Source organism: Ochotona curzoniae, unplaced genomic scaffold (genome assembly GCF_017591425.1).
Source record: "Ochotona curzoniae isolate NIBS_2020 unplaced genomic scaffold, NIBS_Ocur_1.0 contig_523, whole genome shotgun sequence".
NCBI classification, from domain to species: Eukaryota; Metazoa; Chordata; class Mammalia; order Lagomorpha; family Ochotonidae; genus Ochotona; species Ochotona curzoniae.
The window spans coordinates 2,057,929-2,072,317 of NW_024466459.1; the positions used below are offsets into that span (position 1 = coordinate 2,057,929).

Here is a 14,389-nt window from a genome sequence, read left to right on the forward strand (position 1 = left end):
TGTAAGGTAGCTTTGTATGTGCTATGGGCTGAGGAAGTATACAGTGGAGTGCTATAGGCTGTGTGCTTAAGTCCAGGACTTGAATTTCAACGTTTGTTCACTTTCCCTAGATTTGAAAGGAGCCTAGTTTGGTAGGAGACATTACGAGATGCTCCTAGAAATACTAACTGGTTTTAACTAGATCAGGGCATGAATGAAGCTGGCACACTGGAATGTTAATGACAAACTGAAAAGTGTGAAAGTCCACAAAGTAATGAGGCGATCTCAGGTGAGCACCCAGGCACGTGTACCTCAGTTTATGCAACTTGTGGTTGCTTTTTTATTTACTTTTCTTTTTTTTTATAAAAATTTTATTTTATATATATATATATTTTGACAATCTTTACATAGTTAATTAGGGTAAAACAGGTCAAGAGCTACAGGAAAGTGGGTGAGACTATTGTTTTTTGCAAATTGTTTTCTTCATGTTTAAAGGGGGGTATTAAGGGAGACTTAGGTTTGCAATGAATTTCTGTGATCTGAATACTCTTTAACAGGCTGAAACCAGCTACACTATTTAAATTAATTCCAAAAGCTCTTTGTCTAAAGCAACACTGCATGCTTCGATTTGCTTCGGGAAGCATCTAGTATATTTTGCTTAAAGTGAGGCACACTTGGATCAGCCAAGAGGATTCCACGTTTCCACCATGTGTGATTCCTAATGAGCAGACAAGTGAAGATGCCTAAAGCAAGATGTGGAACTTGGCACACAGCGGAATCCACCACGCATGCGCAACCAGGTCAGAGGTGGGTGCCGCGCCCAGCCAAGAGACAGAGCAGCATCGCACGGCCGATTAGGCACCCACTTGAGGGAGGCAGGATGCATTTCCAACTCCAATTGTAAATGACCATGTTTTTAAAGCACCAGCTTCATGGATTGTAAGAAATATTATGGTTAGTTGTGCTTTAAAAAGCTGCCCTACATTTTAGTTTTTGGAATAGTAAGGAAGCACTTAGTTGAATGGTAACAATGATTAAAACAGAAACAGAAATGACACGGATGGGTTGGAGGTCTCGGACATTTTGATGATGTCATCAAATACAAATCACAACTGTCAAAAAACAGCTTCCTGCTACCAAATTTATCCAAACTTTGGAGTCTCATATTTGAGCAATGAATGCAAGGAACACTTCTTTTATTTTTCTGGTTTTTGTCCCCAAAACATTAAGGGGTAGCAATCCAATGTAAAAACAGAACTGCTCAAACACAGAAAACAGAAACACAGCCCCAAACTGGAACTAGATTATTCAAAGTGTGCAATTTGGTGGGAGGCAGGATGTGCAGTAGTCATGGTGCTCAGAACAGAACCCGGCAGGGACTCTCAGTTCTGGGCAGTAACGCTCATTCCACCTGCCCGCAGCACCACTTCCATGATTTGGAATGGCTTCAGCAGAAGAGGAAAAGGCAAGGAAGCAACAGAAAGCTTGCTTTTGACGGAAAAGCATACATGACAAGGGACAAACAGGAGCCATCGACACATGAAACTGTTCATCCTGAGTTGGGGGTTAAGGTTAGGAACACCAGATGCTTTCATTTATACTGCTACCAACATGCTTATTTTCTTCCAAACTGTCCACCTAACTGTAATAAAGCAGAAGGCACACAAAGGCACTCACTTAGACTCGTCGTAAGGCGTTTTACAGATACAGTAAAGCTTTGTGTCCTTCTTGGTTTCCTTTGAGGTAGTAGAGATCATTTTCTTCTTCTTGGACTTGGAGCTGGAGTCTTTCTCCTCTTCTCGCTTCCTCTTTTGGGAAGCTACAGGCAAGGCGGGTGTGGACAGCAGACTTGAGTGCTGCAGAGGGGGCGCGGGGGGAGGCGAAGGAGGAGGGGCTGGTGGAGCTGCCGCCGCTGGGGGCGGTGGGGCAGCGACCGCTGTGGCCTGCACGGCCTGCATCATGTCCTTCTCCTTCTTAATTTTCAGATCTCTTTTCAGCTCTTCCTGTCATCACAGAAACACAATACAAGACCGCATTAGGGAGGTGCCAGTGCACAAGATCTGCTCAGAGAACAAGCCCCTACTCTCTGTCCACACAGCTCAATCCTCCGTCGTGGAGTGCAGTGGCGGAGCATGAGGTTGGAGCCGCGGGCACTGGCACAATGCCGCACAGCTTTTACAGGTGCTGAACGCAGTCGTGGGCTGTTCCACTTGCAGTCCAGCTCTCTGTCTTTGTGCAAGGGGAATCGGCTAAGGATGGTCCGCAGCTCGGGTGCCTGTGATCCATGGGGGCTTCAGCGGGAACCAGCCCCAGCCACTGCAAGTCACTTGGCGAGTGACACAGAGAAGGAAAGATCAAGATTTCTATCCGTTTCCTTCTCTTCCTTTCTATGTCTCTATCCTTCAGATAAATAATGAAAACAAAACAAAACAAAACAAGAAAACAATGGAGTGATGGAGTGGGGTAGGGTAGAAAGGGGCACAGCACGTAATCCTTCATCTGTAGCACCGGCATCCCAGCTTACAGATGGCTACCAATTTACATCCCAGATGCACCATTTCTGATGCAGCTCCATGGGAGACCAGCCTATCTTTGGCCAAGGTAGCTATGTGGGAAGTGAACTAGCAGGTGGAATAGCTCTCAATGCATAATTCTTTCAAGCAAAACAAAACTTAAAAAAAAAAATACATATATATATAATGTAAATTCAAAGTATGAAAAAAAAACTACACATGGATGTCTGTTTTGCACAATACTTAAATCCTTATTTACCACAAACTTTCTGAAGTACACTCCTTTTTAAATATGGTGCTCAATGAAAAAGCTTGGAAAAGGAAGGTTATCTAACACCAACTAGAAAGGTGCTTGCCCTTGACCCAGCCCTAACATGGCAGTGGCAACCTCAGGGGCTTCACTTTCAGTTCTTCTCACTCCAGGTACTCAAGTGTGGTCTGTCCAACACAAAACACAAGTGACACATCTGCCATGGCTCTTCTGTCCCTAAGGCCAGAGCTGAAGACTGTAAGGCAAGGTAAGGGGTTTGACACACTTTTCTCCTCTATACAGACCTTGCTACAATTTAAATAATTGGTTTTTTTTTAATTATGAAATACTTTTAAGTTACACTTTTCCTGCTTTTCAAGACTACAATGTATTCCTACGAATGACTGCAGCAAATTGCACTGCCTTAGAGAGAAACTGCCTTGATCGGCACCCATGAACACCTGGTATAAATCAAACCTAAGACTGAGACTACTTCTTAAAATCTGAGGTATTTATAAACTTTCCAAATATTTGAAATGCCAAAAGCAAAACCAAATCTTCCCAAAACATTTTCTTCATAACAACCACTCTTTTTCCTAATCATTACAGCTTTCCAGGACAGTAACTTATATAGTCTACATTTCCTTTTTTAGGATACACTGTCAAAAAAAATTTTTCTTTTTCCAATTTAATTTTTGATGCTGTTTACATAGTTGACAAGGGTGCATCCCCAGGTGGACCACTGAATAGGGTGGGAAGGGGTGAGAATCACTTCCAATTTTCTTCCTGTATCTGGGGAAAGGTGCTAGAGAAGGGGGGGGAAAAGACACACCCAGCATCCTAACCAAATCAGCACCTGGGGATGGGGAACAGCCTAGATTTCTAATAAAGTTAGAGAGGCCTGATGTGATCTCTTCTGCTTGAAGAAAGGAAGGGAGGAAGAAAGGAAGAAGAGAAAAAAAAATTAAAGAAAAAAGACAAAGAAAGGCATGGACTGTATTCCTATCTTCTGGCTTCAGGCTAGCCCAATGCTGGCCAGTTGTGGGCATTTCAGAAATGTTCCAATAGAGCAGACATCTCTCTCTGCCCACCCAGCAAATTACAAACACACAAATAAATAAAAAGAGAGCACAAAGAAAAACAAAAAAACAAAAAACAAACAAAACAAAATAAAACAAACCCAACAAAAAACAACTTAGCCCAGTGACCTTAGGGCTGTGTTCAGAGTTTCAATCAAACAGAATCTAACTAAACAAATAGTGGACACTAAAGGCTTAACGGGAGGGAAACCCTTGAGTCCTGCCTGCTGTTCACACCTGTCTCCTTAGTCTTCTTGCCTCAGTCTTACCACTCTAGTTTCACTCAACTCTACAAGAGGAGCTTCCGGGTCATAGAAATGATGGTAGCTGCTAGAAATGATCATCTAAAGAACTCGTGGATCACCGCGAGTTTTGGTGGGACGTTTCAAGGAGCCCACTTGCCTTCTAGAGAGCTACCGCGCAGGACCTGGCCTCAGCCGAGCAAGCACAAGAGCGAGAACACAATAATGAAAGCAAATAAAAATGTGTACAGATCCATATAAATACTTGTTTTCAATCATTTCTCAATAAACTTCCCAAGAAAGTAGGTTAGCAAAACTTAAGGGGATCACTCAAGGAAAAAAGCCGTTTTCCAAGGAGCACACTTTGTTTTTCAGTTTTAATATTGTTTTATAGTCTATTTTATTCTAGAAGACTCCTCTTGTTGGTAAAACTATGTCACAAACAACAAAAGCAACTCCCAACAGACTTCTAAAACACATTCCTCAACACAGCCTAACAGATATCTAGACCTTTTAAAAAGCACTGTTTCAGGATATGTGTATGTCCTATGCTTTTTTCACTCTGTTTATTTCATAACCACAAACATAATTTCTAGGAAGCTGAATTGTGAGCTTATCCAAAAAGTCAAGGAAAAAAACAACAACAAAAACAAACCAAACTAAGAAACAAACAATAGCAGTGCATGTCAAACACCAGACCCGGCCCAGTCTTCTCACCTGCACTTGGATCTGGAGGTCTTTGTCCAGCAGCGCTCTCTTTTTGAGTATTTCCGCTTTGAGTTGCTCTTTGTGCTTGAAGAGCAGAGCTGAGAGCTTGCTAGCATTCTGTTTGCTACGTTTCTGTTCCACGCTCTCTTCACGCTTCCGTTTTTTGGCTGCCTGTCTTTCTTCTTTATCTATCTTATCCAATATATACTTCATCACCTGGTTACAGACAATCATTCTAGAGAAAAATATACAACCCAAGTAAAGCGAGGTGTTTTACTCCGGAAGGCTTAAGACATGATTCTTCCATGTCTCTAACAGATGCTACACACATGTTCTGGACTGGACAGCTTTGAACCAGTATGAGCAGCTATTAGTGCAAACAGCTCTCAGCTTACGAGCTCCAGTCAGACCAAAACAAAACAGACACCCGTCAGCAATGCCCTAGGTGTGCAGGTTAGACACAAGAGCTCTCTGCGGGATCCTGTGTTTCTTCCTACCTTTGATTCTCTTCTCTCTCAGCTGGAGTCATGGTCTTTTTCTGTTTTAAATGTTCTATGACCGCATTATGTTTCATCACCACCTTCAGGACAGAACAAATCCAAAAGTGCATATTTTATAGTGACCAAAAGTTAGCACACAAACAATAGTAGAAATCTAAGAACAACTATCTTCAAAATAAGCTGTAACAATTATTAGATCACAATACAGTTAAAACTGGCATCTGCGACATGGCCTGGATGCTTACCATGACCTGCCACCTGACATCATCTCATTTATTCCTCATAATAATAATTAAGTGAGAGGGACAATTTTACATGAGAATCGGAGAAAAAGAAACTACTTCTTTGATACTAAATAATTTACACAGATGGAATTTTAACTCAGTTGTCACTTTTCAAAGGCTGTTTTTAACCATGTCTTCTCCTCCCAGGCATTGATTTTTATTTACTTATTTATTTAAACTTTTCATTTTTCTCAGGCATTAATTTTTAAAACTTTACCTCCTGCCATTCTCCTTTGCAAAAAGCATGGATATGATTCTGAATATGTAGCTTACACAGTTCTAAAGCTGGGTAACAATGCATTTGAACAGACTACATAAGATATAAATTTATAGGAATATTTATAAATATAAGATTCTGCTGTTTAAAAGAGTATCTACAAGTAAGACCTCAGTTTAATCAACACGATAATCTTTAGTGGTTGCAAAGAGAAAGTTTTAAAAGGAGAGAGAGCTCAGGGGAAGTGAGTGAGTTTCAGGGACTGTGATCCAGGAGGTGAGTGCATCCCATGATTTGGGGAGACGAAAAATTCACAAACTCCCGTGCAGTGCTGAGCCGAGCAAGCTGTTGACAAAGCAAAGTTTTCCCTGGACACACTGCACAATGTTATATATGTGACCTCAACGTGGCAGAATAACTCTAACTTAATTATCTTATTTCCCTTCAATGCCGTTGTAAAATGTCACTTTTCTGTTAGCTATAGGATAACACATATTCAAAATTTTTAAACAAAGGTATAGCCAGAAATGCAAACAAGTTTGGTCTGTTTCTAATTTGCTTAGTCTACATGCAAAGTAAGGAATGGCAACTGCAAATAACATGAAAAGAGTTCTGTCACACCTGAAGTAAGATTTAGTCAGATCTTTCTAGTTCTGGGTTAACAGTACTCAAAATTGTAATGCCATTCTTCACAGTTCTCCGAAAATGCAGGTCAAATAAGCACGGGGGATATATATTCCTAACAAAGAGTCTCAAATTATAGGAGCCATTCAGTATTTTTTGGCGCATCTAGTGTTTTTGCTAAATGGAAACATCAATGACTTTTCTCATTTAGGAAACCTCACACAACCAAACACTACATCTAACGCACAGCACAATAATTCAAGCTACTGAACATGCTGCTTTTACTTAATAACTTTACCTGTTTCTGAATGATTTCACTTTGGTTAGAAGCTTGGAGGGTGTGTTCCCGCTTAATTTCTATCTGCTGCTGCTTCTTCTTTTGCTGCTGATCCCTGAGTTGCTGAACCCTTTGCAACTGCTCTTGTACACTGGCTGCCTGCACTGTAACCACATTCTGAATCTGGTGCGTCTGCACAGCAGTGCTTTGCTGAATTTGAATAGGCAACTGCAGTTTGATTTGCTGGGGCACACCACCTTGCTGAGCCTGTATTTGAGCCACAACCTGCGGCTGGATCTGAGAGAGAACCTGGACTTGTGGTTGCAGCGGAGGCACAGCTAGGACTTGGGGCTGTGGCTGCTGGATTTGGAGCTGAGGCCGTGATGGGGATGAAACAGTAACTGGGGTTAACGTTTGGCCTGATGAAAGAGTTTGAGTTGAAGACTGTACCTGGGGTTGTGACTGTGGCTGGCCTTGGGAAGGTATCTGAAGAGATGTATGTGGCTGAATTGGAATCGGTTGTGAGGTTGGAGTCTGAACCTGGGATTGCTGTCCAGGAGACACCTGGGATGGAGTTGATGGACGGATTCGGGTCTGTGGTGGACTCTGGACACGAACAGGAGACTGTCCTTGGACAGTGCTTGGAGGCTGACACTGTGCTGTCCCCTGGGGTTGGGATGACTGTACCTGGGTGGGCTGTGCTTCGGAAGGGACCTGGGATGCGACAGTTGTTTGGGTCTGAACTTCAGGCTGGGTCTGAACTTCAGGCTGAGTTGGGGACTGGGGCTGGGACTGGGGTGGGGGCTGAGCTGCAGGCTGAACAGTCTGTGGCTGGGCTCCTGGAGGACTCACACTTGATGCCTGAGATGGAGGCAGGGTTTGGGGTTGTTGCACCTGGGTCTGGGGTGATAATTTACTCTGTTTTTGTTCACCTGTACCTGTGAAAACAAAGATAAACCATATCTATTACTCCAGAACATAAAAACTGTGATCAAAGAACATTGGGAATTGTGTTTTGTGGCACGACACTGCTGAAACACACTACCACTTATACACACTCAGCTCAGCACTCTCCTACGTCAGCAAATGGAGGCCCAGTTTCTTGGGGTCCTTTGTGTACACTGCTATCCCTTCAGAGGTCTGGCATCCAAAGCAAAGCACAGCCTACGGACATCAGCCAGGTCTCCTAGACCAAGCTGCTGCCAAACCCCACTTTCTCTGGTGTGGTGGCAGCTCATGACAACACCTTGCAACTACAGGCTAGCACTCAATGCTAAGCACCCTGAAGCCATGATTCAATCAGCACCTACAAGGCCTGGCAAGGAGTGACTATGAGGGTCATTTTTCTTGCTGTACGCTGTGTAGTGAGAGCAAATGTTGTTGGTGACAGGGCGTCTGTGAAAGGAGGCAGAAAGCACTGAGACAGCGTGAGCTTTGCTGACTGTTGAGCTTGGTGGCCTGAGGCACACCGTCCTAGGGGCAAGCCCTGCTTTGGCTTCCTGATTGCCTCAGTTGCAATAACACCGAGTACATGAACTTGAGGCTCTACCTGCTGCAGTGGTGGAAACAGTTGTTGTGGTGGTGGTACTGGCCGTTGCGGCTGTTGTTGCCAATGGGGTGAACAGGAATCGCTGAACGGTGCCATTGGGCATGGCAGCTTGCATGAGTTGCTGTCCTGGACCAGGGAGGACAGTTACCCCTTGAGGTATTAACTGCAATTGTCCAGTAGTTTGACCTTGTCCTTGAATTACTACTGTCAAACCTTGATTGCCGCCCTGTGGAGACAGTGTTCAAAGCATCAGCAATACTAAGCATTTTAAAATTGTCTAAAAATGTTAATAAAATGAAAATTTACAAGTATATTTGAATGCCTGCAGAATGGCACTGGGAAGAATTTAGGTAACGTAAAATAAGGATATTCATGTCATTGCGCAGGCAGATACCTTTCCACAAATAACATGCTACCTGTGGACTCAAGGTCCCAAATCTATAAAACGAGGACACCGAAGCGAATAATGATTATGGCCACAAAATTCTGATTTCAATTTCTCTCATATTCATATTATTTTACAGAACATAACAGAAGAATCTTTAAACAATCCCATAACCCGATTCTTTCCATAGACTTGAAACAGACTTGTACAGAGGCAGAGGAAATATTATTGTTTATTGTCTGATTCCCAAGTAAAAAGGTTACAGAGCTTAACCAGGTTAAGGGTGAAGGTTTTTAGAATGCATCAAACTGTTCAGTTTGTTTCTGTGTATAAGTTTTTTTGGGGGGGGCGGGCAGCAATGTTGTGGTGTAGCAAGTAATCTGTGGCCTGGGATGTTAGCCTCCCAAATGAACACTAGTTTGTATGCCAGCTGTTCCACTTCTAATGTAGCTCCCAGTTAATGGCCTGGGAAAGCAGTGCAAGATGGCCCAAACGTCTGGGGGCGGGGCCAACCATGTGGGAGATCCAGATGAAGCTGTGGGCTTTGCCTGGCCTAACCCTGACCATTGTGGCCTTCCAGGGAGTAAATCAGCAGGTGGAAATACTCTCTTAATTTTGATATTCAAGTAAATGAATAAATCTTTAAAAAAGAACAATAAATAAATGCATGCAGAAAGTTGGGAGGACCACCAAGGTCTGAGCAGTCATCAGAATGGAAACTAGGACTCAAGGCTGTGTATACCCCGTCCCTAAGGTTGAGAACTTATGAAGTCAGTTACTTTGACCACGAGGAACACAGTGGGGAATTAGAAATAAACAAAATACCAAGCAAAACTTAAATTATAAAGTCCACATCCGTCAAACCATAGCCAGTTATATGACAGCACTACAATCTCTCTAAAATTAATAAGCAGGCACTTATCTTCCACAGAGCCACAAGCTCATGTCAGGAGCGTGTCAGATAAAGCCAACCAGGAAAGGTGCCCCCTCCAGGCAGCCAGGATTTTAAAACTGTGTCCTCACATAATGTAATGCAGTTCATTTCTTGTTGTTTCTTTTGATGATCATTTACATGTGAGAGACATTCATGAAAGTCTGTGCGGCTGTGGTTTGTTGGTTTTCATGGCTGTATCAATACACTACAATTTAACAATCTAATTGGCTGTAGACAGATATTTGTGTCTTACATTTGTATCTGTAAAAATCTATTTTATTTTATTTGAAAGGGAGAGTTACAGAAAAGAGAGACAGAGAGAGAGGTCTTTCATCCCCTGGTTTACTCCTCAAACGGTCCGAATGGCTGGGCTGAACTGAGCTGAAATCAGGAGTCAGGAGTCTCCTCCGGTACAGGAGCCCAAGGACTTAGACCATCCTCCACTGCCCTCCAAGGCCGAATCAGGGAGTTGGATTGGAAGTGGAGTGGTTGGGACACAAACTGGCACCATATGTAATGCCCCTGCCACAGACGGAGGGCTTAGCACCATTTACTACGGGATCTGGCCTTTCTCCTCAAAGATGAGCAATGTCACAATTTAACAGGTGTCTACACGCACAGCGGTGACATTCTGCACTCTGTTTCACTGGCTTGTCTAACTAGCACCTGTGCCTCAATGTATTAATCAGTGCACCATCACAGCAAGATTTGGTATCAGGTTATCACCCAAAGCAAATACTCCTGTACTTGAAACGTATCACAGCCTTTGTTGATCCTTGCACTTCCAAATAAATTATAAAAATTAGTTTGTGAAGTTCCTCCTCCCCCTCACAATCTCTTGGCATTTAATGGGAACTAAATGTAACCTACTGACCAATATGGGAAGACCTACTCACTTTACCAAGTCTTGTGAGAAAGCAGCTTAATGAAAATTGACAAGTAAAAATTTTCCATAGATAAAAGGGTTATTTCCTTCTTTCTTTCTTCCCAACTTTTAAAAAGATTTGATTTTATTGGAAAGTGAGATATACAAAGGAGAGACAAAGAGAAAGATCTTCCATCTGCTGGTTCACTTCTCAAGTGACTGTAACAGCCAGAGCTTAGCTGATCCAAAGCCAGAAGCCAGAAACTTCTGGACCTCCCACATAGGTGCAGGGTCCCAAGACTTTCAGCTGTCCTTGACTGCTTTCCCAGGCCAGAAGCAGGGAGCTGGGTGGGAAGTGGGGCCGCTGGGACAGGACCTGGAGCCCATATGGGATCCTGGCACATGCAAGGCAAACATTTAGCCACTAGGCCATCATGAAATAATTTCATAGTTCACTATCTAAGGACTCTAAATACTGAGGATTTATTATAGCTTGCTTACAAGAAATAGTGCTACTTGAGTTCACAAAGCACTCATTTCTCCAAATAAGTTCATTTGTGAACTATCAGACTAAGTAAAAATTCTTAAACCCTCAGCAAGTTTCACCTCTAAGGTTCAAGTTGGACTACTTACGTGGCCCTGTGTTAGCTGAGTGAGCTGAGCCATGGTCAGCTTCACCTGTCCTTGCTGGGGGCGAGGGGATGGGGAGGCTGTGGGCTGTGCACTTGCAGGGGGTGTTCCCGAAGTCAGGGTTTTCTGCGCAGGTGTCGAGGAGGTCGTGCTGGGGGCAGAGACTGCAGTGGAGACAGGCTGTCCCCTGATGATCTGAGTCACCACCTGCTGAGGAGCCCCTACACAGACAGCAAAACATCCCCAATGCACGATGCAGAACTGAACCATCGGACACTTCCAAATGAACATACCCTATCCACTCTGCAAAACAGCACTGGGATGTCAGCAGGTCGAGGATAAACACATGGCCACACCCAGTGGCACCACGCCCACGTTCATTCAGCTTACTAACATCCTAGTCCATTATATGATGCTTGCAAAAAAGTTAAACCTTTTTTCCTATAAAAACTAAAGTCAACATGATAATAAGGAAGATAAAATACATAAAATATTCATTTATTTGACTATCTTCATAGGAATAAAATAGTCAAAATAAGATAATTTAACAAATAACCAATTCACATGAATCTAAAATGAAATAAAGCTTTTGGACTATCCTGAACCAACAGCTTCTCTTAAATATAGCACAGGAGAATCAGGAAGGTTAAAGACCACAGCTTCCAGAGGATTATTACATGTCTACCAAATGAAGTTACACCAGTTCTCCACAAGCCTGCTACCATTTAAATGCCTGAAATTAACTGGGAGTTAACTAAAGTGGAGGTTTCTCCTGTTTTGCTAAGAGTAGTAACTTAGTACCTAATATGACATTTATACATTACAGATCCATTACTAATTAGTGAATAACATAACATTTCATAATTATTTACCACTTGTAGTTTTCCCTCCTGTGAACATATATATATATATATATATATTTTTTTTTTTTTTTTTCCAGTGTGATTTTCTCTCCTTTAAGGTTTATGCATTTTATTTGAAAGTCAGAGTCACAGAGAGAAATGGAGATTTTTTTTCACCTACTGGTGCCTTTCCCCAAAAGGCTGTGACTGCCAGAGCTGGTGAGGTCTGGAGCTCGGAGTCAGCAACCCTTGGAGTCTCCCATGTGGGCGCAGGGGTCAAGCATTTGGGCCATCAATATGCTCTTTGGCAGCATATTGGCAAGGAATAGGAAGTGGTACAGTTAGAACACTTACTGTAAAGAATGTAGTGGTTTTGAAACTTATCAAGGTATGTTTTGTGGTTCAAAGACTATCTTTCCATTACTTTTCCAGGTTTCTCATATATATTTAAAATGAAATTGTATTCCTGAAGTTATAATAGCTGATACATAATCTATCTGTAGTCTACGATCTGTTTATTTCGCCCTTGACTTCAAACAGTTTTGCTTTATCCACTTTAATAATCTCTCACTTGTAATACTAAGGACTGCATCTTGGGACAGGCCTTTGGCCCAGCAGTTAAGCTGCTACTTATGACATCCCCCAACTCGTGTCAGAGGCCTGCTTTCAGATCTCGCTTCTGGCTACGTCTAGGCAGCAGCAGCAAGAGATGGCTTAGCTACTTGGTCACCACCTCTGATGAGGAGAGCTGCACTGCATTCTGGACCCTCAGCTTCAGCCTAGCCTACTGGCTGACTGGGCATCAGGAGAGGAACCAGCAGATGGAAGCCCAATCCATTAATCTCTCTGCTGATCAGCCTCTCCTTTTTTACAAGATTGAAAATGTGACATCTTTATTGCAATCTTCATTTTTCACTTGATATAAAGACTGTCAACTGTCCTGTCACCCACTATTTTTAAATACTGAATTCTGCTCTGTCCAATATTAGTAGGGTTGTCTTTGTTCTTGTTTTTTAAAATACTTTTTGGCCTCTTTTTTAAATAAAATGTTCACATTATTTTATAACTCCTAACTCCCACCCCGACACATACATAACACACGCGTATGTAACAATTTTTAAAATAGAAATTAACACTGTTGTGGGTTTTCAAATTTAGTATACCAACAATTTCTGACCATTTTGGAATTTTTTACTCAAAATCTTACATAACCCGTAACATAGGCTTGTATTCGTCTCATCTATCAGCACCTTGAACTACTATGTATATATTCAGACATACTTCTGAATTGCTCAAGGAAAATTAAAAAGAAACTTTGGGATGCCAGAGTTTTACAAATTTCTGCAACTGCAACATGACAGGACAGCAACAATGACTTCAGCACGCAGTATTTTGATAGGGGTCTCTCTGTGATTATGAACTATCAAGCCCATCAGACAAAGACAAAATGCCTTACTATTCCTTAGCACAGGGAGCTCTAGTTCCAGTATTCTCCGCCACTGCCCTTACCACTTTCCAGTGGCAGTATCAGTCCTCGTGCGGCCAACACATTAAGGGTGTTAAGCCTGAGAGTGAGACAGATGGAACCCAGAAAATCTGCATTAGGATCTGCCATAGGTGCCATGCCCAGACTGATGGGCTTCCTTCCAGGCTGCCCTTTTTCTGCTTTGGCCACCTGGAGCTTTTCCTGGGGCTGGCTTACTTGTTGATCTTACTTTTTATCTTCTAGAACTTTTGCAGTCATTTGATTTTAGCATGGTTCTTTTGTAAAGATATATAGTTTCACTTTTTGAAAATCTTTATAGTTTTCCACGTTTAAAAAAACTAATCATTATTGGTGTTTTTATTAGAAAGGCAGATTTACAAAGAAAGACAGTTCCCACTCACAAGTTCACTCTCCAAATGGCTGCAATGGCCAGTATTAGGTCAGAAGGAAGTCAGGAGCCAGGAGCTTTTTCTAGGTCTCCTAGGCAGGTACAGGGGCCCAAACACCTACGCCATCCTCTATTGCTTTCCCAGGTGCAATAACAGAGAGCTGGACAGGAAGTGGAGCAACCAGGATTCAAAACAGTATCCATGTGGAATGCCAACATTGCAAGTGGCAGCTTTACGCACTATGCCACAATGCCAGCTTGTACAGTCTTTTTATTAAGGTTGTTTTAACCTCCTGTCATTAATTGTGATTAATGAAGGATGGGTACTTATCTTTGTAATTTTGTTTTCTATGTTTCTTAGCTGTTTGCTTAGTTTTCCTCTCCATCTGTTGCTATATAAATTGTTCTTATTTTCTTTAATTTTTAAAATTTCAATTCCATTTACGAAAGATTTCCCTTATAATTTTAATAAGCACACTTGTATCTATTTTCTGCTACTGGAAAGGCCCAGAACAAAGTCACAGTTATAAATGTACAGCATATGGATTTGAAATGTAGTATTATTTGTAGCATTAATTTCAATTTCCTAGAATCTGGAGAATCAACTACAGAGTAGGAACAAAGGTCCTGAGCTGAC

At 42.2% G+C, this 14,389-nt stretch overlaps 1 protein-coding gene across 5 annotated transcripts in view; it reads right to left on the reverse strand.

Moving 5' to 3' along the window:
- The window catches only part of BPTF (bromodomain PHD finger transcription factor), a 111,768-nt gene that overhangs the window by 16,009 nt on the left and 81,370 nt on the right, over positions 1 to 14,389 (reverse strand). For 2 of the 5 annotated variants that reach the window (XM_040989525.1, XM_040989526.1), the window contains 6 exons: positions 11,040 to 11,257; positions 8,223 to 8,448; positions 6,695 to 7,611; positions 5,269 to 5,351; positions 4,781 to 5,006; positions 1,657 to 1,982 (listed from right to left, as the gene is read on the reverse strand). In XM_040989525.1, the coding sequence (XP_040845459.1) occupies positions 1,657 to 1,982; positions 4,781 to 5,006; positions 5,269 to 5,351; positions 6,695 to 7,611; positions 8,223 to 8,448; positions 11,040 to 11,257 (1,996 nt within the window). The remainder of the gene's footprint in view (positions 1 to 1,656; positions 1,983 to 4,780; positions 5,007 to 5,268; positions 5,352 to 6,694; positions 7,612 to 8,222; positions 8,449 to 11,039; positions 11,258 to 14,389) is intronic. The other 3 variants (XM_040989527.1, XM_040989528.1, XM_040989524.1) reach the window with 2 other exon arrangements.